The sequence below is a fragment of the Sus scrofa genome, chromosome 15 (assembly GCF_000003025.6).
Source record: "Sus scrofa isolate TJ Tabasco breed Duroc chromosome 15, Sscrofa11.1, whole genome shotgun sequence".
NCBI classification, from domain to species: domain Eukaryota; kingdom Metazoa; phylum Chordata; class Mammalia; order Artiodactyla; family Suidae; genus Sus; species Sus scrofa.
This window is the reverse complement of record NC_010457.5, coordinates 87,531,480-87,556,736: the sequence shown is the minus strand read 5'-3', so window position 1 is coordinate 87,556,736 and position 25,257 is coordinate 87,531,480. Positions and strand designations below refer to the sequence as shown.

General features: G+C 36.8%; 1 protein-coding gene across 1 annotated transcript in view; it reads right to left on the bottom strand.

The window, feature by feature from the left end:
- Window positions 1–25,257, bottom strand: part of PPP1R1C (protein phosphatase 1 regulatory inhibitor subunit 1C) — a 138,143-nt gene that overhangs the window by 46,479 nt on the left and 66,407 nt on the right. Inside the window, exons 3-4 of the mRNA XM_021075102.1 lie at window positions 22,229–22,266; window positions 19,945–20,005 (exon numbers count right to left, since the gene is read on the bottom strand). Of these exons, the coding sequence (XP_020930761.1) occupies window positions 19,945–20,005; window positions 22,229–22,266 (99 nt within the window). The remainder of the gene's footprint in view (window positions 1–19,944; window positions 20,006–22,228; window positions 22,267–25,257) is intronic.

The window sequence follows — 25,257 nt, the reverse complement described above, 5'->3', positions numbered from 1 at the left end:
GAGCCTGCTTTTTATAGTACAGGCATATAAAATGGTAAAATATTTAAAGGCTTATAGTGAGTAGGGTGGCTCACAACTTAAGGAAAATAAAAATGCAAAGTCTTTCTGTTGCTTATTTCTTTAATTTAAACCCATCAAATACCTAAAATTATCCTTTTTTCTCCTAAGAGGCTCTAGTTCATTAACACTGTTTTATACCTGTCCTTTTTTAACTTCGAGAACCAGCAGAGGGAGCTATAGGGTCTCTAGCAGTTCTTTTTAAAATGATGTAATGAACACTGAATGTGAAGCTCTTCTTTTTGGTTTCTTTGCTAATGAAGAAAATACAACCCTCTTTGCCCACATAGTGTTTACTTAAAGGATCAAAACACTCCTGGGGGATCTACTGGCCAATTACCAGGGGTAGAACATAACATTATTTACATGGCACACACAAGTGGCTCCATGGGATCTGTTTTGGTCTATTGAGTAATTATATAATTACATGCAAAAATATATTTATTTCAAAAATCATAAGGGATTAAAATGACTGTGTGGAAACTAAGAATGCAGATATAAATGCAAAGAATTCTTTTATTTGGCCTTACAAGTAGAACTGGGGACCTGTGGTGATCCAACAATTAATTAATCTTAATAAGATGAAAGATAGCTTTGGCATTGACAGCAGGGCCCAGTAATATTTACTTTTGGAATGTTTTTCATCAATTTTTAAGTTTATATGTTAATTAAAATTAATTTGCATTAAAATTAAAAACATGCAGGCATTTCTCCAGTTGATCATGGTTGAGCTCTTAGAAAATGTATCTTTACACTTGAAATTATTTAAATTCATGATATTTCAAATTATTAAGAAATAGCTTATTTCAGAGTTCCTGTTGTGGCACAGTGGTTAACGAATCCAACTAGGAACCATGAGGTTGCAGGTTTGATTCCTGGCCTTGCTCAGTGGGTTAAGGATCCTGCATTGCCATGAGCTGTGGTGTAGGTCACAGACGTGGCTTGGATCCCCTGTTGCTGTGGCTCTGGCGTAGGCCAGTGGCTACAGCTCCGTTTAGATCCCTAGCCTAGGAACCTCCATATGCCTTGGGAGCGGCCCTAGAAAAGGCAAAAAGACAAAAAAAAAAAAAAAAGAAGAAAAAGAAATAGCTTATTCTAGCAATGTTTAAGTTATATGAAACTTGAAATATATTTTGCCATGCTTTGCATTTCTTTGAGATAAGGAGAGTTTTAGTTTTCATTATCAGATGTATATTCATGTTGTACTTCTTGAAAAACTTGAAAATAGATTTTTTGTGTTTGTTTTCATTACTTGGAGAATGCCTCTGTATGCCCAAGAAATTATAGAAGGTTAATTAAATAATAGTCAAATGACACTTTGCCTACCTCTGTCTAAGAAAGCCCAAAGTAAAATTAATTCTATTATTATTTTTCACAATGTGTAGGATGAGTACGATTAGTTCAAAGGACTCTTCAGAGATCCACCTTATCAAACAGCCTCAGAATCTTTGGCAAACGAAATCTCTCTCCCATATTTCTTCATGCTAGAAAGGATTTACAGGTGCATTATTTAATATCCAGTTGAATTACTTAATAGCAAAAAAATTGTAGTGTCAAAGAAAATCACATAAACAAGAGACCACAGGCATACATAACTGGAAAAGATTAATACAGAAATATTCTGGAGGTAATTATTGCACAAGTGCTAATTAATTTATTGTTTAGAGGAGGAATTACATCAAGGAGTAATAATAGGGTCAGAAGATTTAGGAGAGCTCTGGCTACATTAACTATCAGGGCTTAAAGCATGGAAGGGGAGCAGTGCAGGAAATCTCAGATCCAATATTCCTTCCTTCCATTCTCTGTACCTGATTTTTACATATATTATTCCTTCCATAACATGAAAGGTAGGGATATTTACCTTTTGTTTGTCATTTTTAACAAGATGACCAGATGGGAGGAGAAGACTTCCCCTCTTGTCCCATTCTTCTAGAAGTTCAAAATCCTAAAAGCCACTAAGAACTGTCCCAAAATATCCAGAGTAATTCCCACAATAATAGAATACATTTTTTCCAAGACAAACATCAAAATAATAAATAGTGAAACTAAATTTTAACTACTAAGTATAAATAACACATAATACACACTTAAACATAAAATATATTTTAATCACTTTCTTAAAACCTTTTTTGGCCACCACCAAAATTTATATTGTGATCTATTGTTTTATATGGTTAGCATGATCATGAACCTGGGTTCTCCTGCTGAATTTATGATTGCCCCCTATCTAAAACTTTGTTCTCTTTCTTGCCCTGCCCCTGTTTCTCTGAGGATTGAGGAATAACAAAGAAAAAGAGGGACTGAAACCAAGCAGTACCTGTGGGGCTTTCCCAGATACAAAAGCCCTTGTTTCTTGGGACTTTAGTTTCCTAGGCCTTTCCTGAGTTCCAAAGGGCAGATTCAAGCAGTTAATGATTAGGACAATAGCCTCACAGGACTCATAGTTCCTCTTGAAGGAATATAGGTAATAATCTGACACTTATCTTTGAGTTATTCTATAGAAACCAAGACCCCCACCTAGTGGAGGATGGTGGCTACATGCTGATCACAAGCATGTAAATCTCTTGGAACCAGAGGTTGAGATTCTCTAAATAACATCCTGTCACCTCACCACCAACCAATCAGAAGATCAATGAGCTGATTACACATCCTAGATCCTTTCCCTTAATACTGTCTTTAAAAACCCTTGCCTGAATGCCACTGGGGACTTTGGTTCTATTTATTTATTTATTTATTTATTTATTTATTGACTTTTTAGGGCCACACGCATGGCATATGGAAGTTCCCAGGCTAGGGCTCGAATCAGAGCTACAGCTGCAGGTCTATGCCGCAACCACAGCAACACCTGATCCGAACCGCATCTGCAACCTACCCGACAGCAACACCAGATCCTTAACCCACTGGGCAAGGCCAGGGATCAACCCCGCCTCCTCATGGATACTGGTCAGGTTCATTACCACTGAGCCACCATAAGAACTCTGAGTTTGTGTCTTTAAAGCATGAGTGGCCCATTCTTCTTGCTTGGTTCCCTGAAAATAAACACTTTGCTGCAAATACTTATTGTCAGAGTTTGGCTTTTTGCTGCATGAGCCACGGGAGCCTTTGCTCAATTACAGTTATCCTAGATAATTTTCAACACACAAAATATATTGTTTATTGAACTACTGTAAGTTGAGGCAAAACTGATAATCTAGAGATAATCAAATGAACCCAAAATAGAAGCTGTCTTCAAAATATGAACTAAGCCGATTAGACTTCATAGTCATATGAAATGGATATAGGGTAAAGGATCAACAAGAATTTAAATTAGATGAAATATTTCTCCAAGTATCATAGTATGGAAGAATATTATTACTCTAGTTATTAATTGTTTTCAGAATAGCCCATAAAATAGCATTTCAATGTGGTTATCTATGACAGTGAATCAATATGCCATTGGTAATTTGTCTCCAGAGTTTACAACTCCAAAAGGAAAAATAAAAATATTTATTGTTGTTTCAACATGACCCTTTCAACTTTCTAAACAAGATGAAATGCTTTGTAGGGACTGGAAGACATTTTAGAAGCCAGTGTTCACCTTTAGATTTCTGAGAAAGATTTTTAAAGAAATCTCCGCCACATGTTATGTGGTAAAGTACTGACCTAGGCAAAATGCTACATAGGCCAAGTTTGTTTTCATATCCTTCCTAATATTCTCAAATGACCAGAACACTAGTTTATGAGCCACTGAGCTTGAGACCTCTCCCCATTTCCTGTAGTTCACATTCTCCCTGTAGTGGCAACTGTAGAAGATCATAGGAGTGGAGAGAAAGGCTTCTGAAAAGGATAAGATCTTATTCACACTTGTATTTTCACATACTGTGGGTTACACACCACCCTGAGAAGAAACTCAGAAAAAAAAAAGTGGAATTTTAAATCTTTCATTGCATACTTTCACTTTCCTGCCTTTTAAAATGCATATTACATTAAAAAATAGTACAACTTTTCTTCTGAATGAATCTAGGTCACTGTTTTGGTCATCTTGTCCTACACAGTGATGTAATTGTGTAACTTGCAGTATTTCTGCTGCTTTCCTCCTCAGACAGCCAGTTCTCACATCTCTCGCAGTCGTTTTACTTGTTACTACTCCTGCTTACGTTTTTTTATTTGCTTCTAGATTGCCAGGGTCTAGGAGGACCAATACGCTTTTTTTTTTTTTTTTTTTTTGTCTTTTTGCCTTTTCTAGAGCCGCACCCACATCATATGGAGTTTCCCAGGCTAGGGGTCTAATCCGAGCTGTAGCCGCCAGCATACACCAGAGCCATAGCAACGCAGGATCCGAGCTGTGTCTGCGACCTACACCACAGCTCACGGCAACTGAGTGATGGCCTTGGATTCAGAAGGGGCCAGATGACATTTCCAACCCTCAAAGTCCTTTTATCAATTCTAGTCCAGCTGTATTTAAAGCTGAGATTGTCTTTTGCTATTACATGGAGAAAAGCATATGAGAACCTTGCTCTAAGATAGCTTGTTGGAAATCAATACACTCATTTTAAGTTTTGTTTCGAGAATAAAATTTTACAAAATTACTCAAGTGCAGTGAATAACAGTTCTTTTTTAAAGTTATTTTTAAAATTTGTATTGGAGTTCCTGTCGTGGGGCAGTGGTTAACGAATCCGACTAGGAACCATGAGGTTGCGGGTTCGATCCCTGGCCTTGTGCAGCGGGTTAGGATCCAGCGTTGCCTGTGAGCTGTGGTGTAGGTTGCAGATGCGGTTCGGATCCCGCGTTGCTGTGGCTCTGGTGTAAGCCAGCAGCTACAACTGGACCCCTAGTCTGGGAACCTCCATATGCCGCGGGAACGGCCCAAGAAATGGCAAAAAGACAATAAATAAATAAATAAATAAATAAATAAATAAATAAAATTTGTATTGAAATATAGTAGACTTACAAAATTGTGTTAATTTCAGGCATACAGCAAAGTAAATTAGTTATACATACGTCTATTTCTTTCCAGATTCTCTTCTCATGCAAGTTACCACATAGTACTGAGTAAATTTCCCACTATTATACGGCAGGTCCCTGTTACCTGTTTGTTCTATATACACTAATGTGTATATATCAATTCTCTAATTGATCCCTCCCCTCCCCCACATTTCCCCTTTGGTAAACTTTAGTTTGGAATGTTAAGGGGAAAAAAGAAAAAGAAGTAGCTTTGGCATATTTATCAAGGATAAGGGAAGCACAGCATGGCTCTCCCATTGGTAATTATACCAGAATGGAAGGGATATAGAAGATACATTCAATGCTTATCACATACTGTTTATCATGTGGGCCTAGTAATTTCCTGAAACTAATCTTTGGAATCCCTGCATCTGTTGGGTATTTTGCCTCTTAATGAAAACACTCAAACATTATACCTTCCTCAAAATTTGACCTAGAGTGTTTTAGAACTTGGTGGTTCATTTGTCTAACACATAACTCAGAGCTTTGCACAAAGTTCAAGTTTAATAAGTATTTGCATATTGATTGACAGCAATGCTGATACATTTACTACCCCATAATACATATTCTGCACAGTGAGAGCTGCCTGTTGCGACAACTGAAATGCAGGGTATTTTGTCATGAGGACCTACAGAGAAAAGAATTAATAAAATTGTTCTTAACCCATCCTATCACAAGATAGTTTTTTCTTTTCTTTTTTTTTTTTATTTTTTGAGGTTCAGACAGGAACATAATGTCTTAAAAGGGAGAATGTTTAGAAAAGATTCATAGCCCAGCATGTTTGTAAGAAAATGATCCTGTCTTAAATTGGTCCCACTAAGAACCCATCCCTCAATTTATATAGGCATTTTTATTTTATAACACATTTCTAATTGAATTTCCATTAAGTTATTTTGAAAGATAATATGATAAGTACTTCAACTTCTCACAGCTCATAAATACTATTTAGAAAGCTGAAATGCATTAAAACAGAAGAAAAAGAGGTTGGCACTAACGGTTAGCCATTCTTATAAAAATAAGGACAGCACAAACAGGCAGATTAACTGAGGCAAATAAAATCTAAGGTAGACTAGTCTTTAAAAATTAACTCTGAATCAGCTTCTTAATCCCTTGGCCTCTCCTTCACATTTTCAAGGCGCTCAAGAGAGCAGGGTATCATATTAAGTAATCTTAAAAATTGTCCAAAAGTGCTCTGTGTCTCAACATAAAATCTCAGCTCCCAAGAGTATGCACAGGGACCTTTGACCCACTCCCTAGCATCTCTTCTGTGTTCCCTTCTTCACAGGTTCCACCCCCAGCCTCACAATGTTCCAGGTTCATCTGTCCTTCACATTGTGTGTGCCTTTGCATCAACACTTTGCCTGGAATCTACCCCTTCAGGTTCTCTGTGAAAATCTTACTCATCTTTCATTTATCAGATGAAGTTCCTATGTCTTGTAAAGTCTTTGTTGTTTGTGACAGGGAGAGCTAGTGGTTTCCTCTTCAGTTTGTTCATATCAATCTTATGGAATATTAATTTTTTATACAACTTTCTTTTCTATTTATGTTTCTTCTATGGAGAAGGACTATGTTTTGCTTATTCTCATCAAAAAATCCTAAGGCATGACCTCCCTGACAGATAGTAAGCATTTTATAAATGTTTGTAGAATGAATGAGTGAGGGTGAGTTGAGTGAGTAATGAGTGACTAAAAAACACAGAAATTTATAACTTCTTTTTCTATGTGGCTAAAATTAAATCAGAAAGATTATTCAGTCACTGATTCAGCATTTACTAAGAGTTTTCTACTATACAAATGAAGACATAAGATACTCCTGAAAGACAAATAAGACACTGGCCCTGTCTCCAAGGAATTAAGTATAGCCAGAGGGGATTACCCATATATGCAAATAGGTAGATATAATGCATTCTGAATACCAAAGCAGCACCTCTGAAAAGATTTAGAAGTAAGAGGCTCAGAGAAAGGATATCTATGCAAATGAAGCTAAAGAACAAACATGGAGGTGAGGAACCACCTGTTTTTGAGGAAATAAATGCTGTTCAGCATTGCTGCAGCCTAGATTAAAGGAAGCTGTGGTGGGAGGTACAGCTAGACAGGTGGGAGGGGCAAGATTGTAAATAGCCCTGCACATTATGTCTGGAGCCTTGTCCTACAGCAATAGGTTGCACATTTGAAGGGTTGCAAAGAAAAATTCACAGGGTCTGATTTGTGTGGTCAGCTGTCTGTGGGAGTGGGGAGAGGTGGATTGGAGAGAGAGAAAATTGAGGCAAGCTTGGTTTGAGTACATTGTTGTTACATTCAAATCTATACTGTGAGGTTAAAATGTAAAAATTATTTTTTAAAGAGGTACAAAGTATATTGTAAGAATTTTTGTATAAAAGATCTTTCAAAAATTCCATTACATTTTAAGGCTGAAGGATCTCTTGATTTTAATTAGGGGAAACAGGATACATGGGTAAATGGGAAAAGAATCATGAACTCTTCCAACAGAAAAGCAAAAAAAAAGCTCATGTCACAATTTGACCTTGTAAAGAGAGTGACTTTATACATGGGAACTCTAATCACCTGTGAGCCTCACTTTCCTCTAAAGGATCCTACTTACCTTACATAGTTTCTTGTAAAGAATAAATAAATTATACAAAAATACATTGCATCTATTGAAGCGCTACACAAATATAAGGTGTTTACACATTACTTTTTAAAATCTTTGTTTTAAGTAAAGCAAATGGCCAATCTCCAATAAGACTGCAAACGTATTACTAATTCCAAATCTATAAAGAATCAATACAAATCTCATCCCAGAAAACATCAGGGAACACTGTATTAGGTATTAAATGAAGGAAGGCAAGCCTGTACAGACACCATCTGCCTACTCTACTAATAGGCATTGTTTTTTCTTCCTGGAAGTGCCATTAGTGTTAATAAGAGTGGAGTGTGTTATGTCTTAGCATGCTGACAGTGTGACATTAGCCCTTCTAAACACTAATGGATATAATGTACATACATTTCACCAGAGCAAGAGATAGATTTCTCTATTCTTAGTAACTATAAACTGATAACAAACATATATTTGATAGTATACTGACAAATAAAAAATTTATAATTTGAGGGCTCTTTGGAGAAAGAGCTGATTTTCTAAAACTGGGGAAGAAAATATATAAATGAGCTTTGTAGTGCCGGAAAGTAAGAGAATACTAAAATAAACCAAAAAAAACCCCACAATAATGAATGGTGTGAGCAACAAAATAAACTAGTACTCAAAGTGTTAAATAAACATCCATGAGTTTGTATTAATAAAAATAAATGGGATTGAATAGGTAAATAAATGGAGAAGAGACAAATGTTCTTACAAAATGAATTCCAATTAATTTGTTTGGAATTTATTCCAAAAAAACTTTATAATGTATTTACAAAATAACTTTTTGTAGATACATTTTTTTTTACAAGGAAGTAGAGTATAAGCTACTCTTGGTGACTTCCTTCCAAAGAATGAAATATGGAAGGACTGTGAAAAAAAAGTAACCCTGCAGTGGGGAGACTGGGCAAACCCTACCTTGACCAGGTGATCAAGGTCAACATCAACCGTGATGTCAGGTTGATGGCATGTACTCTTGATGTCATGTGATGAAATGGTCACTTTATATCTTCAGTCTTTCTCCCCTAAAACCTATAACCCCAGTCAAATTCATGAGAAGAACATCAGACAAATTCCAATAGAGGGATATTCTAGAAAGTACCTGACCAATACTCCTCAAAACTGCCACGGTGATCAAAAACAAGTTTGAGAAACTGTCACAACCAAGAGAAACCTAAGGAAACATGATAATTAAATGTAATGTCCTTGATGGGTTCCTAGATTAGAAAAGGGCAGGTAAAAACTAAACAAATATGAGTAAAATATGGACTTTACTTAACAGATCAATATTGTTTTAATTGTAACACATGTACTGGACTAAAATAAGTTATATGTCATAGGAAAAATGGGATGTAGCATTTATGGGAACCCATATATTATCATCACGATTTTTCTATAACTCTAAAACTGTTCTAAAATATAAAGTTTATTTTTTAAAGTATAATTTGAGTTGGAACTTGCCCTGTTTTAGAAGTTAAATTATTAACAATAAAAAGATGTGAACCAGACTATTAAAAACGGAAATACACAAGGGTTTCCAAATGCATTGGTAAGTCATGTCTATATAGTCAATAGTGAGGCCTTTTAATTTTTTTTAAATTTTTTTATGTTTTGGCCTTGCCCATGGCATGGAAGTCCTGGGCCAGGGGTCAAACGTATACTAGAGCAGGAATGCTAATCCTTAACCTGCTGCACCACAATAGAACCCCTAGTGGGGTCTTTTTAGACTTTTCATGGCAGCAAAGTACTTTGTGATGATCCCTGCAGGGTTTAGCTATGTTGTGGTATCATCTTAAATGCTTTGCAAGTTTGAATGACAGGAGGAATGAAAATGGTAAGCTGTGTGTTCCACTTTTCCATGACTCAGTCCATTTTACTCTGCAGACACTTGTAAATTTGAGTGTTCCCTCTGTGATCACAAAGATTTCAACCTCTGGTTCTCCAGACCTAGTATGGGTCTCCTCACCTCCCCTGGTCCACTCGCTCAAATCCGTATACAAGGACCTACCATGGTGTGCTCTACCTGACCACTTGTGTGTTACTTCTTCCACAATGGTCTCTTGAAAGAGTGTGGATTTTGCCTTTTATCTCTGCAGCAACACCACGTTAAGGTAGTGCTTGATACATAGTGGAGACTCATATGTGCTGCAGGGCAGTAAGAGACACTGGGTCTTGACAATCTGTTCCAACCAAGTGCAAAACTTCATCTCTTCCCCAGCTTCTAAGATAGGAAGTCTTTTTAAAAGTTGTATGTTATTTAAATAGAGGAGTGTGAATTTAAGTGATTACTTTAAAATGTATATAGACACCTGAGTGGGACCATAGTGATGAATAGTGGTCTCCTTTTCAAAATTTAAGTGGCACCACAGAAGATTAAGTTTCTTGTCCCAAATTTCAAATCTGCAATCTAATCCATCTCAAGATCCTTTTGATCTTCACCTAATAATGTGTGACGATGCTGTAAAATATTAAATCCACTTATACTTGCTGGCATTTTCCTCTTGCTTTACTCTCTCTCAGTGTTGATCTCAGAAAAAAAGGCATCCTAGTGACTTCCAAGAAAGATGCATTCTTAAATCAGTTCTCCAATCTGACCCCACCTTCTGAATTCAAAGATATGAGGAAAGATGAACATAAAACTTAGTAAGTAAAAGAAACTGAAGAGATGTGAAGGAAGTAGATCTGGAAATAGAAGCATATTTGGTTTTTGGGGGGGGTTAAGAAAAGGCTTGTATATATTTAGAATGTTCCTTGTTATCTAGAAATCTGTTAAAATGTTTTTTGAGTTGTTTAAAAAGCCCCACCCTGCACAGTAAATAAACCGAGCCAGCACAAACAAAAAAGCCAAGATTTAGAAAGGCAAATGTGATGAATACCTGTAGAACAACCACAGAGGAACAGAAATGTTTTTAAAAAGAATTCAGTGTGATGGATACTACCTAATGAGAAGGTAAAATCTCTTGATACATTCTCTCCCTGACTTCAATGTGCAAGTGATGATAAAACAGGATACTACAGCTGGTCTGTTTCTTTTGATATTTTTTTTCATAGCAATTATAAAACATTTCAAACTCAGGAAGAGTGCATTGATCATAGTTCTATATAATCATTGTTAATCTACCTATGTTCCTACTTTGTAGACTGAATTTATATGATGTGATTTCCTGCTGATCCCTTCTGGCTAGAAATATTTATTGTACAATCTTCTTTAGCACCCCCAAATTCACCACCAACCATCACTTTGTTCTTAAGCTTTTTTGAAATACTAGATTTATTCATTTAAATGTCAATATCTTTGGGGGGGGTCTGTTAGTAGGTGGGAAATGAGGGGTGTGATGTCTGAGGGGAGGAGGCAGGTGAAATGAAGCAAAATAGGATTTTGCTAAAAAGGAAGTGAAAGGTTAAGGATCAATGCCTTTTATTTGATATTGAGGCAGTTAAGGATCAATGCCTTTTATTTGATATTGATGGAGTGAGTGTTGTAGGGTTTGGTTGTCCACATGATTTTTAGGATCAGGCACCTCTAACTCTGACTTTTCAGTTCCTACTGGGATGTCAGAAAAGATCTGGCAGGTATTTTATTCATGAAGACTTTTCATGCCACCTTGGTCTCTCCTGTGGGGCTTCGTGCTTCCATTTTGCAGGCTCAGTGCAAACAAGGCGGGATATGGCTGACTCTTAAACCAAGGTTCAAGGAGTCATTCAAAATAGATCTTAAATAGTGTGCGCCTTTTCTAAGCATGCTCTTTGTGCATATTGTTTCATTTTATCTCCACAGTAGTCCTGTGAGGTAGGTATCACATACACATTTTACTGAGAGAAAAGAGACAGCTTAAAATCCTTGACTTGCTAAAGCTGAACAGTTAGTAAGTGATGTCACTGAGGTTTAAATACCAATCGCTTACCCCCAAGGTCCATGTCCTTTCATGTCTGGATCCTATTAAATTATCATGACCAATGGCTTTCCTCGATTTGAAGATAATCCTACAGTTAATATTGCATGGGATGTCTTTGCCACTGTCACCTACCATCCTCCAAAATCCACTTTAGCCTTTTTATTGGGCCAGTTTATTTCCTTCCCTGGGTTATTCTTTATTTGCGTTTATTGCTTTATTATGAAAAGAGGCTAAATTGAGATAATATATCAAGATCACAACCACCCTTGGAGGAAAAAAAAAGTAGAGGCTACAGTGCTGCAAACGTTCAGGGAAGACCTACTGGTCATGTCAGAAGAACAGTCTCTGGACATTGAAGTAGCTAAGCTTTTCTTTTTAAGAAAGTATGAAGAATGAGAGGAAGATTTTTTTCGGATGTCCATGAAAAATCTGACTTGCTATGCATTAAGAATGGCCATGCAATACTAGCTGTCCTGATCTACAAAGCTGTTTTTCTGTCAGCTGCTTTGTTTCACTTTCATATTTCCTTTTAAATTGATAGCCCTTGCTTTTCTGTCTTTAGTTGAAGGCATTTGTCTTCCAGTAAAACATACACACACAAAATGGGAGTGGAAATGAGTCAGCTATTTCCTGCCCCAAGATTTAAACCTACTTTGCTTTTCTGAAAACATGATTCAAGCTATCCAACTATAATTTAATTGGCTGTTCTGTAAATTACAGGGCTGGCCACCATATAAACACCAGAGAAGTCACATGGGTATTCAGTTGTCAGCTATCATTTTTCTGATAATCTTCAGAACTTTCTACTTAAATAATTATGAAGTACTGTGTTATATAGGGTAATGGAAAAGTTTTCTATGCAAACTTCAATTTGTCATTTTTATGCATAATATACATTACAAATTTATGACTCATCTATATAGATGAAAAAAATGTGATCAGCACACCATATCTGAAATATAATAATGTGTCTAACGAGAGTTTTCCTAATATCCTCTGGTTTCAAGGGATAGAAACCTAACAGAACAAGTCCATTTGATAACTGGTTAAAAGATGCCTTCAGGGGAATCAATGTCAACTAGAGGGAACTATGTCTGCTACAGACCTGTCTTTGTCCTGTTCTGTTTGATATGTTTATTATAGATGTGCCAAAAAATACCAAGGATAAATTTATGTAATCTGTGGATGATACACAATTGAGATAATAGAGAATAGAATAGATGATGGACTCATGATACAAAATATGGCATGTTCATGTGACAGCCTGACACTAACAAGGCAAAATTCAATTGGGATGACAGCACTACCTTGCTTTTTGGTTAAAAAAAAAGATAATTTTAAAGTGAAGAACACATCATAAACAATATAGCTTAAGAAGAGGACATGAAAAACTTGGGAGTTTTGAATTTATTGTAAGCTCACTATTTGTCACTAATGTATATGACTGCCAGAAAAAAAGCTAATACAATTTGGGGTTGCATTAATGGAATTAGATTATCTTGGATGAAGGAGGTGACAGGCATAATTAGTCTCTTTTCCGTCCTGGTCAGACCACAACTTAAATATAAGTTGATTTTGAATGATGTACTTCTAGAATGATATAGGCAAAGTGAAGCTTATTAGGAGATCAAGAATGAATGTGAAAGGACAGGCATAATTGATATTGAAGTGTTTTAATCTGGAAAGACAAATTAGGGGTGAGGCAAGGACCTGATAGATGTATTGGAATATTCAGATAGTTGTCATTTTAAAATTTATCACAAATAGCAACAAGATATAGAACAAGAATCCATGAATATAAATTTCAATTTAAAAAAGAAAAAGAGATCTTTTTCGTAGACCAGAGAGAAGGTAAACACCCTAAGGAAATGATTCATTCACCAAAGTAGTGTTGGGCACATTTTTAAAAACTATTTAAAAGTATATGTATAAGCACTGCTTATGTCTTAAGCATTATGTTAAGCCCTGTAGGTAAGGTAATGAACAAAAGTGACACTGTCACTGCTGCCATATGGATTACTTCTGGTCTGGTTGGAGAGAGAGACACTAAATAAAAAGTTGAACATTATGATTACTTGCAATGAAAGAACTATAGAGAATGAATAACTACCAATAGAGTTTATAGCTATAGATAATTTAGAATGTGTTGCGAGACATGTTTTTATAATATTTTCTTAGCCTCCTTTGCTAAAAACTCCATCTTGTCCTTCCTTACTTTGTCCCGTCTTCCTGCTTGAGAAACAGTCACGGTGATGGTAAATGACTTAAGAACAAAGACCTAAAGCATGGGTTATTCGCAGGGTCAGCTGAATGAGAACATAATACGTTGGTCTAGGCACGCTGGACCTGTGCAGATTGGCACGCCATTTGCACAAGCATGGTATGTCCTCTAAAGAAAAAGAGAAAGAGGAACCTCATGGCCAAGTGGTTTATGAGTGGTCGTTAGCAGAATATGCATTAGCAAAAAGAACCAAGGTGCAAACCTAGGCACACAAGGTTGCCGCAAATAGGCATGCCGCAAATAGGCATGCCGGTTTGCTGAAGCATAGTGAGGATTCTCTGAAATGCTATGCATAGATAGCTAACTCAAATGCTAATGATTCTTAAATGCCTAAAGTTTAGAGTAAAAGTTTAACCATCTACCAGCTAAGTGACTTTTAAAATAATAAAAGAATTTATAAAATAATAAAAAAAATTATATCCTGCACCCACAACCCCCTTTTCACTTGACATAATCCTCAAGAGCACAATAAAAGCAGTGTGGTTTCTTGAGGCAGGGCTCTTGATCCCTGAGACCTTGAGTCCCCTGGTTCCCACCTTTACTTAAGATAAATGTCTCTGTGTCTTGTTTTATGTTAACTTTTTTTCCTTAAGTTCCATAGCACCCGTTCTTCAGCCCCATCCTGCTGAGCTGGTCTTGGCAGAATGGAGGGTTAGGGAAAGCGCCTTTCAAGGATCTGACCTTTAAGGACAGAGCTTTGATGATAAGTAGGAGCTAGCCAAATAAAGAATGAAGACAAGGGAGTTGCCTTCATGGCTCAGTGGTTAATGAACCATACTAGGATCCATGAGGGTGTAGGTTCAATCCCTGGCCTCTCTCAGTGGGTTAAGGATCCGGTGTTGCTGTGAGCTGTGGTGTTGGCTGCAGACGTGGCTCAGATATAGTTTTGCTGTGACTGTAGTATCAGCCACTGGCTGTGTAGCTCAGATTAGACCCTTAGCCTGGGAAATTTCCTATGCAGCAGGTGCAGCCCTAAAAGAAAAAAAAGAAGAAGGCAAGGGCAAATATTCTAGATGAGAATGTATACAATCTCTTTCAGGAAAGAACTTGGTGCATTTGGAAGATGACAGAATGCCAGTGTGCCTGGGACCTGGTGGGTGAGGGAAAGAGAAGGCAGACTGCAGTCATAGAGCAGTAAGCTTTCTAAATTTTGCTCTGGAATAGGAATTTTATCTAAGGGCAAAGAGGAGCTATTGAAGAGTTTTAACAAAGGAAGTGGCATAATCACTTCTGTGTTTTAGAAATTTCACTTTGGCTACAGTATAGAAAACAAACAGGAAGTAAGAAGCGAGAGGCTGAATGGAGAGTAAACAATTACGTCCTGGCAAAGAGATGACTGTGACTTGAATTATGGTGGCAGTATTGGAGACAGAAGAAGGGAAGGTGGGCGAGGTACTAATGGGATACAATCCATAGGACCTGGTTCTCTGCTAACCAAGAGAGCCACGGAGAGGGAGAGTGTCACTAGAGGCTCCTAGAACTCAGGAGTAAGCACTTAAGTAGATGAAGATTACTTCCTGAGAAGGGGAGCAGTGAAAGACAAATTGCTGTCAAAAGGTCTGTTTCAAATATGCTAACTTTGATCTCATGATCTTTGATCTCTATGAGCTACTGTCCTATGACATAAGAAAGACATGTTAGGGAGGTGACTGGATATCTGAATCTGGTCAATCTGTAGACCTGCTACAACAGAATCACCTGGAACTTTTGATTATCTGGCTCTACTCCAGGCCTAGTATTTAAAATCTTCAAGAGAACATAGACAATCTGATACCCTGAGATTAGATGCAGTGGCAAAAAATGGAAGCAATGTTCAATGCATTACTAGATAGTTGTACTAGTTAACCTTTAAGCTCCTTGACAACTTTGAGTAACTATAATGGTATGACTAGAAAGGTGGTGAGACCAAGTACTAAATTTATTATTACTTTCTAAGAGTAAATGTACTGGACAAGCCATGAAACATCTCTAATGGACAAGAGCCCTATCCAGATTCTTCTATTTACATTGCCAAGTTTGTCATATGATGCTACCACCTTGGCCACAAACTAATTGTTAGAGGAACCAGGCCCTAGTCAGAAGCAATCACCTAATTGTTCTAGCAGTCCATGAGATAACCTTTCTTAAAAATCCAGCCAAACTGATGAATCATTCTGGATAGCAATTAATTTTCCAAATCAGGTTTTCCCTTTGACCATAGGGGGAAGAGAGTGGAGAAAAGTAAAACAAGGAAAACAAAAGAATACTGATAATTAGGAACATAAGAATTAAGGGAGGATCAAGTAGAGAGAGAAGCAAAGGAAACAGAAGCAGAGTCACAAGTATGACAATTAGTAGAACAGGGTTTAAGAGATATCCTCTTCTGAGCAGATTGACAATGTGGCTAGATTCCCCAGTTTATTACAGTTCATTTATTCAACAAGTTTTTACTGAGCGTCTATTATGTACCAGGAACTGTACTAGGGGGTTGTCATGGATACCTCATTCTAGGTACATGATGAGTGCTGTGGAAAAAATTAAGGCAGTGTTGTGAGGAGGTAATATTAGCTGAGCCATTTGAGAGGCCAGTTGATAAAGAGCTTTTCAAGGAGAGAAAATGGAAGTACAAATTCTCTGATACAGACGTGTGTTTGAGATGTTTATAAATAGTGAAAAAGTCCATGACATTGAACCTAAGTGAAGAAGGGGCAGAGTGAAAGGAAATGAGATCAGAGAGGGGCACCAGAACAGTTCATTCAAGGATTCATAAGCCATAATTGGGTTTTTCACTTTATTCTTAATGTGACAGGAAGTTTTTGAGGATTTTGACCAAGGGGCTGGCATGATCACATTTGCAAGTTAGAGGAATTACCCGGGCTTGTGTCTGGCGACTAGATTGTAGAGGGTTAGGGATAGAAGCAGCCTGGGCAAGAAAGAATGGTGGCTCACACAAGGTAGTAGCAGTGGAAGATATGGAAAATAACTAGGGCGCATCTTGAAATTAGAACTACAAGAGTGTATGATGGATTGTGTAAGGGGAAACAGTCAAGGATTATGCAAAAATTTTGTTCTCAACAGCAGAATACAGTTCACTGAGATGGGGAAAACCCCAAATAGAGCCATTGAGTTTGGTTTGAGACATACTAAATTTGAGAAGCTTCTTTGGATTCCATTCATTCAAGTGAAAAAATTTGGTAGCTAGCTAGAATTGGGAGTGTGAAGTTCAGGAAATATGTTGAGGCTGCAGATATGAATTTGGAGGTCGTCACCCTATCAGGGCTGACAGTGTACCTATTAAAATGGATTCCTCTTCTCTGTTTCTTAACCCCTCCCTACCCCTCCCTGCACCTTCATACAAAATCTTCATCACAAGAGGTAACCTGGATCTGTCTCTGCTGCCTGAAACCTGGCGGGGCCATAAATACCATAGTAACTGAAAGGGGAAAACACAAATAATTGTAGGAGATAGGAGACTGGTCTGTCTGGACATTAATTGAAATGGTATAGGTGAGATGTAGCATTTCTGTCCTGTCACTTTGGCCTCTCTATCCAGTAACTCCTTACAACCTAATACAAGAGAAGGAAGGAGTCTACCTCGTTTGTTTTGTCTTGCTTTGTTTTGTTTCATTTTACTAATCAGTTACTGAGTCGTTTAGGAAGCCCTAGTTGGTCATTTGGTCAGAGAAGTTTCTTTCAGAACTATTCATCACATCTGGTGCTACTTTGCTCTCCCAGCAAATTTTTTTACACTTAAGAATTGCATGTTTCAGGAGTTCTCTTGTGGCACAGGGGGTTAAGGATCCAGCATTGTCACTGCAGCAGCTTGGGCCCCTCCTGTGGCATGGTTTCAGTCCCTGGCCCAGGAACTTCCACATGCTGTGGGGTATGGCTAAAAAATTGCATGTTCCTACTATATATAAAGTAAATAACAATAACCTATTGTATAGCACAGGGTACTCTACTCAATATTCTATAATAACCTATATAGGAAAAGAATCTGAAAAAGAATGGATATATGTGTGTATATTTGTATATGTATATGTATAATTGATTCACTTTGCTGTATACCTGAAACTAACACATTATAAATCAAATATACTTCCATAAAATTAAAGAAAATAATTGCATGTTCCACTGCAATTGGAAGAATTGTCCATTTCAGAGCAATCATATTATTGATTTTGCTTTTCAGTAACATTTCCCTTGCTAATTCATCTTTCTTATAACTGAAGCTTCTTAATGTGCTCATAATGTACCATGTATTACCATTGCTTAATTTTGTCTTGAAATATTAATTTCTAGCTCTAAGGGACAGGTAGACTGAATAAAACATGTGAATTTAGCTCTCCTGCCTCTTTTATCAGAAGCAGGTCAGAGTTCCCACTGTAGCTCAGCAGGTTAGGAACCTGGCCAGTATCCATTAGGATGCATGTTCGATCCCTGGCCTCTCTCAGTGGGTTGAAGGATCTGGAGTTGCCGCCAGCTGTGAGGTGGGTCACAGACACAGCTCAGATCTCCTGTGGCTGTGGCTGTGGCCATTAGCTACAACTCCAATTCATCCCCTAGCCTGGGAACTTCCACATGCCACGGGTGTGGCCCTAAACAGAAAAAAAAAAAAGAGGAAGAAGCAGACTTTCCTAAGAATTTACTGGTTATATAAATGAGGACCTAAGTGCCTTGTAATTATACCCCAATAGCCTCATGAAAGAATTACTGTGCTTTCTCAAGCCTTTAACTCGTGACCAAAAAGTGATTATCATTGAATGAACATCTTGAAAAGCTCAACACTAGTAAGGTTATGTGTAAAAAATGTGCAATATGACTAGCTTCCCTAAATGTTAGCATCCCACATTCTTATGATATTTGAGAGCTAAATATAATGAAAACTATGAGCCCTTGGGGTTTGATTTTAAGATTTTCCTTTAAAAACAGTACTATTATTCTTTAAGGACATGAGAACAGTCTTACTTTATTTAGCTAAACTAACTTAAAATAGAACAGAGGAAATCATTAAACTAGTGAACATATATCTTTCCTGGGGGCCCATTCCTGCCAAAACTGTGTCTTCAAAGTACAAGATGATTTCCAAAAGAGAAAATATCTTCAAAATGATTACACTGGTCTTGAGAGAGAGATGTCTGATAGTTGCAATATTACCCTGGAATGAACCACAATGCTGATGACTGCATTATTTACTGCAGTCTTATGAACAAGCAAACATGGCATTTTATAGCTGCACAGGAAGGAAATTTATGGAAAGTAGCTATTAAAGGCCCCAAATCTAGAGAGAATACAGAGTGGAAACTTTCACTCCCAATTTAGACATTTCTCCAGACTCCAGAGGAAGCTGCTCAGCTGGCCTCTCCTGTTGTTGAAACTGAGCTGGACGACTGCATGATGAGCCACTAAGCCAACAGCCCAAGTGCCAGACTGGAACATGAGCTACCAGATTGGGCACACTCTGCCTCATGTCAGGAATACTGCTGTGTGAGAAAAAGAAGCCTTCCCTGGAATTGATGTGGGGCAAAATCCTGATACACTTAGATGTTCTTTTAGCAGTTCTAATTTGTGGCGGGAGGTGGGGGGGTGGGGAGGAATTCTGGGAGAATGCTGGAATCCGAGCTAGCCTTCTTAGTTGTTATTTCAACAGCTGTTACATATACAGCTAATAGCTGTTTGACTGGGTTCCTTAGAGCTGCTCCTGACACAGGGCAATGAAGCAATATTTTACATTATATCTCTGAAATTCAAAACATACTTTGCTTAATCCAAGAAAAAAAAATGATAATCACCTGCCAAAATTGGCAGAGTAACTAGGGATTCTGGAAAAATCTCTCCAAGGAAAACACATGAGGAAAGCTAAAAGAAAACTTTTGGTATTATTTTGGAAAATCTGAATTTCTAGACTGAGATTTTGAGACATCTGTATTTGTCCCTTCTTCAACCACCTATTTCATTCTTGATGAAATTAGGTTTCAAATAACAAAGTCATATTATCACTTTGTAGAACTGAGATTAGATTTAGCTTATCAGCAAGTATATGATGACTGAGAACAGACCACCTGTCATCCATGCACTCAACACTCACAACCCAAAACAGTACCTGAACAGTACCTTTCATGGCGGGTGGTGTGTACACACTCTGCTTCCTTTGCTTAGGGGATGCATTCTGTGACTGGATAAAGAGAAAAAAGTAAAAGTCTTATATTTGGATAAAAAGTTCAATGCCATCAGCCCTCTGAGGGAAACAAACACTGTACCGTATACCATATACTTTATGATTTCTCTCTGCCATAAAATAGAACTTTAATCATATATATGATCACCAATATCATAGTCTTATGAGATATATGAAGCTATAGTGTCTATTTTATCATAAAACTCTTCATCCATTGTGGTCTTGAAATTACTATTTTTACTTTCTCACCTAGTAACATTAATTTATTTTTAAAAGAAAGAGAAAAAAAGACAGTACTAATCCTTTCCATTTTAGAAAAAAAATGTAAGTAGAATATACCGTAAAAGTTATGTCCATGGTATAACTATACCTGTTCATAGAATTGTTAATAGTTATGGGGGGGTTAATGAGAGTCCTTGGTATGTAACATCAATCTGTAACCCTATGAAATTGAGATGTTTAATCGAATGTCTACATTTACTTGGATTTACAATGCTGACATAATATTCTTTTATATGTTCAAAGGATCTTTCCTAACAAAACTGCTATTTAACAGTCTTACATAAGTATGCTGGATCAGAATTAATTTATTGAGGAAGAAAGTTTTGCATTAAAATGACAAAATTGGAACACAGGAACATACTTTAGGGTCAAAACACAAATAATATTTCAAGTTTAGATAGATATGTATATATGTATAAAGTATTACTTATTATAATAAATTATATGGATGTATGGTCTATGTTTCGATCAGATTATGTCAAAGACTCCTTTTTAATAGCCTTATTTCTATTTCAGTGTAGCAAAGACAGTGTCTGGAGCAATTACTTTTGCTTTGAAAAGTTCAAGTATAAATAATTACAATATTTTTTTGAGGATTATTCTAGGCTTTCCATGCATGTTAGAAATAATAGAATGTACAGGGTCTGGAAAAAAACTAGAAACTGTTTTCACAAAGTTGCTAATAGTTCTTGAGGCATGTTTGTTCAATACTAAAACTTAATCACACTCAGAGGAATCATCAAGATGTTGGTATTTAGCTGCTGTGAAAACAATCTATTAAAGAGTAAAAAATTCAACTAAATAGTTACCAAATCCATATCAACCAATGTAAATGGTACAAGCAAGTTTCTCCAGAATAGAATGTTTTGGTACTAGTCTACTGTACACAGGTGCAGGCAGGGCAACTCTACCTTAATGTAAATGTGTGGATGATGGATACTGTGGATATACCTCTACTATATCCCATCACACCTGATTGATTTTGAGAAGCACTTACTCCCAAGATTTCTTACATGTTTATCTCCACACACATAATCAAATATTTTTAAATTTTTATTTATTTTTATTTTTTAGGGTAGAAAATTAATTCTACATAAAATTTGTTTAGTAACAGTGGTAAAACTTAAGTAATAAAAACTGTACATTTTTTTTAATTCAATGAATTTTAGTATATTTATAGTTGTACAACCATAATCACAACCTAATTTTAGAACATTTCCATCTCAAGCTGAACTAGATTTATGTAAGAGTTTAGTTTTCAAAACATTTCACATTTACAGTCTCGTTAAATTTTTAGAAAAGTCTTGAGAGATACTTTCTGCTGTTTTGTTCCTTCTGCATTTTCCACCTAGTGTTGCCCTGTGTCTACTCATGTGGCCATGGAAGTTGACCAGTAAGTCTGCACGAGTCCTGTTCAATATATGTTCCATTTCTGGATCCATGTTTGCTCATTTTCTTGTATTCTATGACTATTATCAGCCTTCCTAGCCTTCTCTGATTCATACTTTCATTCTGAAATCCTACATGCATATATGGAGACTCTGGCTTCAGGGTCTGCTCTTGGCCTCACACACCAGAAGACATTTAAGAGATGCCTGTCCCCCACCTTCTTGTTCTAGGATTTCCAACATTGGCTGCCTCAGCTGTGGTGGTCATATATGACCAGACACTAAATTGAAATGATCAATGCTGTATCTTGCCTCTGAAATCAATAGTTTATTTTAGAAATTTTTTCAGGGGTGAGCACTTCATAGGTAGAGAATCAAGGATAACCTAGAGGTAGAGATTTAATGACACCAGTTTACTGTTTGTGCAGCCAAGAAGGACAAACAAAATACTTTTTAAAACACAATTATATTGATATATTTTATATCACAGCAAATCAAACTGGTTTTTAATTGGTTTGGACACATTTATACAAAGTATAAGAAAACTTACTTCTGCTTGTGTGTTGGTCACCCTCTTGTCATCTATTTCTGCAAGATAAATAGGTACAATTTATTAGAAAAGTGATATTTTTCCTTATAATATGCATATTAACATTTTCAAAAACATGGATCAGAAGGATTTAATAATTGCCTTATGCTTAGTCAATATGCGTGGCTTAGTCTAGCGGCCAAGAGGGAAAAGAAGGGCAGAAAGAGATGGTTCTCTTCCGAGATGACTCTCTCCCGAAGGTTTTTAAAAGGCAGTAAGAAAACACACCTCCTGAAATCCCAGACTGCCCACCTCCCAGCAGTCTAGAAGGGGAGCCAGGGAAACAACTCTTAGAGCAGCTGTTGGCATCATTAACCTCACAGTGCTAAGGTATAAACAACCTCCTCTTCTCATGGATTTTGCTGCGCTATTGACTGTAGCCTCTGTAAATTTTCCTTAAGTTGACAACTAAGCAGAGGAAACCTACTTCTCCACTCAGCCCAATCACTGACTCTAGGAGAGGCAGCACCCTCTTTTCTGCATGCCCCTGAAAAGAAACAGTAACTTTGCCAGAAATATTTATTCTGACAGTTCTCTGGCAACTTCCACACAGCCTGTGTAAATAAAAAAGTGTTGGGAAGAAGGGAAAAGATGAGAAAGAGGTGCTCACATACCTCCCTTGCACAGAAGGAGGACTTTCTGGGCTGGGCTTCTTTCCTACTTCCTCACCTACTTGGCATGGATTCTTCCTCTTGTTTTCTAGACCCAATTGACCTTTCCTGACTGTTAGGTTAGTCCCAAAGCTGAGAGACTGATGCCATGGTTTAAAACCTGAATGAGGCTTTCATCAAATAATATCTAAGAGCTAGTACAACTGTAACTTCGACTCATAGCTCCACATTTTGTTCTCTACATAATTTAAGAGACTAATGAATTTAAAGAATTATTAGTGTTTTGGGGCACACAATCTATAAGGATATAGTTTTGGATATCAATAACCAAAAGGGGTGGGGACAGACATGTGAAAGAGCACAGTGTTTGTAAGTTATTGAAGTTAAACTAGTATAAATTCAAATTACAGTGTTATAGCATTAGGATTTTAAATTTAATCCCCATTGTAACTACAAAGAAAACACCTGTAGAATGTACACAAAAGGAAATGAGAAAGAAATGTAAATAATTCACTAGAAAAAATCAACTAAACATAAAAAAGAGAAATTCAGGAAATGAGGGACAAAAAGCTATAAGGCATATAGAAAACAAATAGCAAAGTGACAGAGGAAAGTCTTTCCATATTAGTAATTACTTTAAATATAAATAGATTAAAATCTCCAGAAGGCAAAGATTAGCAAAATGGATATGAACACATGATCCAACTATGTGCTATCTACAAGAGACTCACTTTATTTTTTTTTATTTTATTTTATTGGAGTAGAGTTGATTTACAATGTTAGTTTCAGGTGTACAGCAAATTGAATCAGATATACATATACATAATTCAGTCTTTCTCAGATTCTTTTCATATATAGGATATTATAGGATATTACAGGATATTGAGTAGATTTCCCCTGTGCAATACTGTTAGTTTTCTATTTTATATGTAGTACTGTATATGTGTTAATCCAAAACTCATAATTTATCCCTCCCTCCATGTCTCCCTTTTAGTAACCATAAATTTGATTTTGAAATCTGTGAGGCTGCTTCTGTTTTGTAAATAAGTTCATTTTTAAAAGTGGATTCCACATATGAGTGATATATTTGTCTTTCTCTGTCTGACTTACTTAACTTAGTATGATAGTATCTATGTCCATCCATGTTGCTGCGAATGGCATTATTTCATTCCTTTTTTATAGCTGAGTAGTATTCTGTTGTGTACCACATCTTTACCCATTCCTCTGTTGATGGACATTTAGATTGTTTCCACATCTTAGCTATTGTAAATAGTGCTGCTGTATACATTGGGCTGTATGTATCTTTGAAATTACAGTTTTCTACAGATATATGCCCAGGAATGGGATTGCTGGATCATATGGTAGTTCTATATTTAGTTTTTTAAGGAACCTCCATACTGTTCTCTGTAGTGGTTATACCAATTTATATTCCCACCAGTTGTGTAGGAGGGTTACCTTTGGTCCACACCCTCTCCAGCATTTATTATTTGTAGCTTTTTGATGATGGCCATTCTAACCAGTGTGATGTGATACCTCATTGTAGTTTTTTGATTTGCATTTATTTAATAATTAGTGGTGTTGATCATCTTTTGATGAGCTTTTTGGCTATCCATATGTCTTTTTTTTTTTTTTTTTGTCTTCTTGAGGGCCACACCCACAGCATATGGAGGTTCCCAAGCTAGTGGTCTAATCAGAGCTGTAGCTGCCAGGCTACACCACAGCCACAGCAACACCAGATCTGAGCTGCATCTGCAACCTACACCACAACTCATGGCAATGCCGGATCCTTAACCCACTGAGCGAGGCCAGGGATCAAACCTGCAACCTCATGGTTCCTAGTTGGATTCGTTAACCACTGAGCCACAATGGGAACTCCAATCTGTATGTCTTATTTGGAGAAATGTCTGTTGAGATCTGCTGCCCATTTTTTGACTTTGTTGTTTTTTGATACAGAGCTGCATGAGATGTTTGTATGTTTTGGAGATGAATCCCTTGTCAGTAATTTGTTTGCAAATGTTTTCCTTCATTCTGTGGATTATTTTTTATTTTGTTTATGATTTCCTTTGCTGTGGAAAAGCTTTTAAGTTTAATTAGTTCCTATTTATTTTTGTTTTGATTGTCATTATTCTAGGAGGTGGATCAAACAAGATGATGCTGTAATTTATGTCAAAGAGCCTTCTGCCTATGTTTTCCTCTAGGAGTTTTATAGTATTTGACCTTATATTTAGGTCTTTAATCCACTTTGAGTTTATTTTTGTGTGTGATGTTAGAGAACGTTCTGATTTCATTCTTTTCTGTGTAGCTGTCTAGTTTCCCAGCACCACTTATTAAAGAGACTGTCTTTCCTCTACTGTATGTTCTTGCCTCCTTTGCCATAGA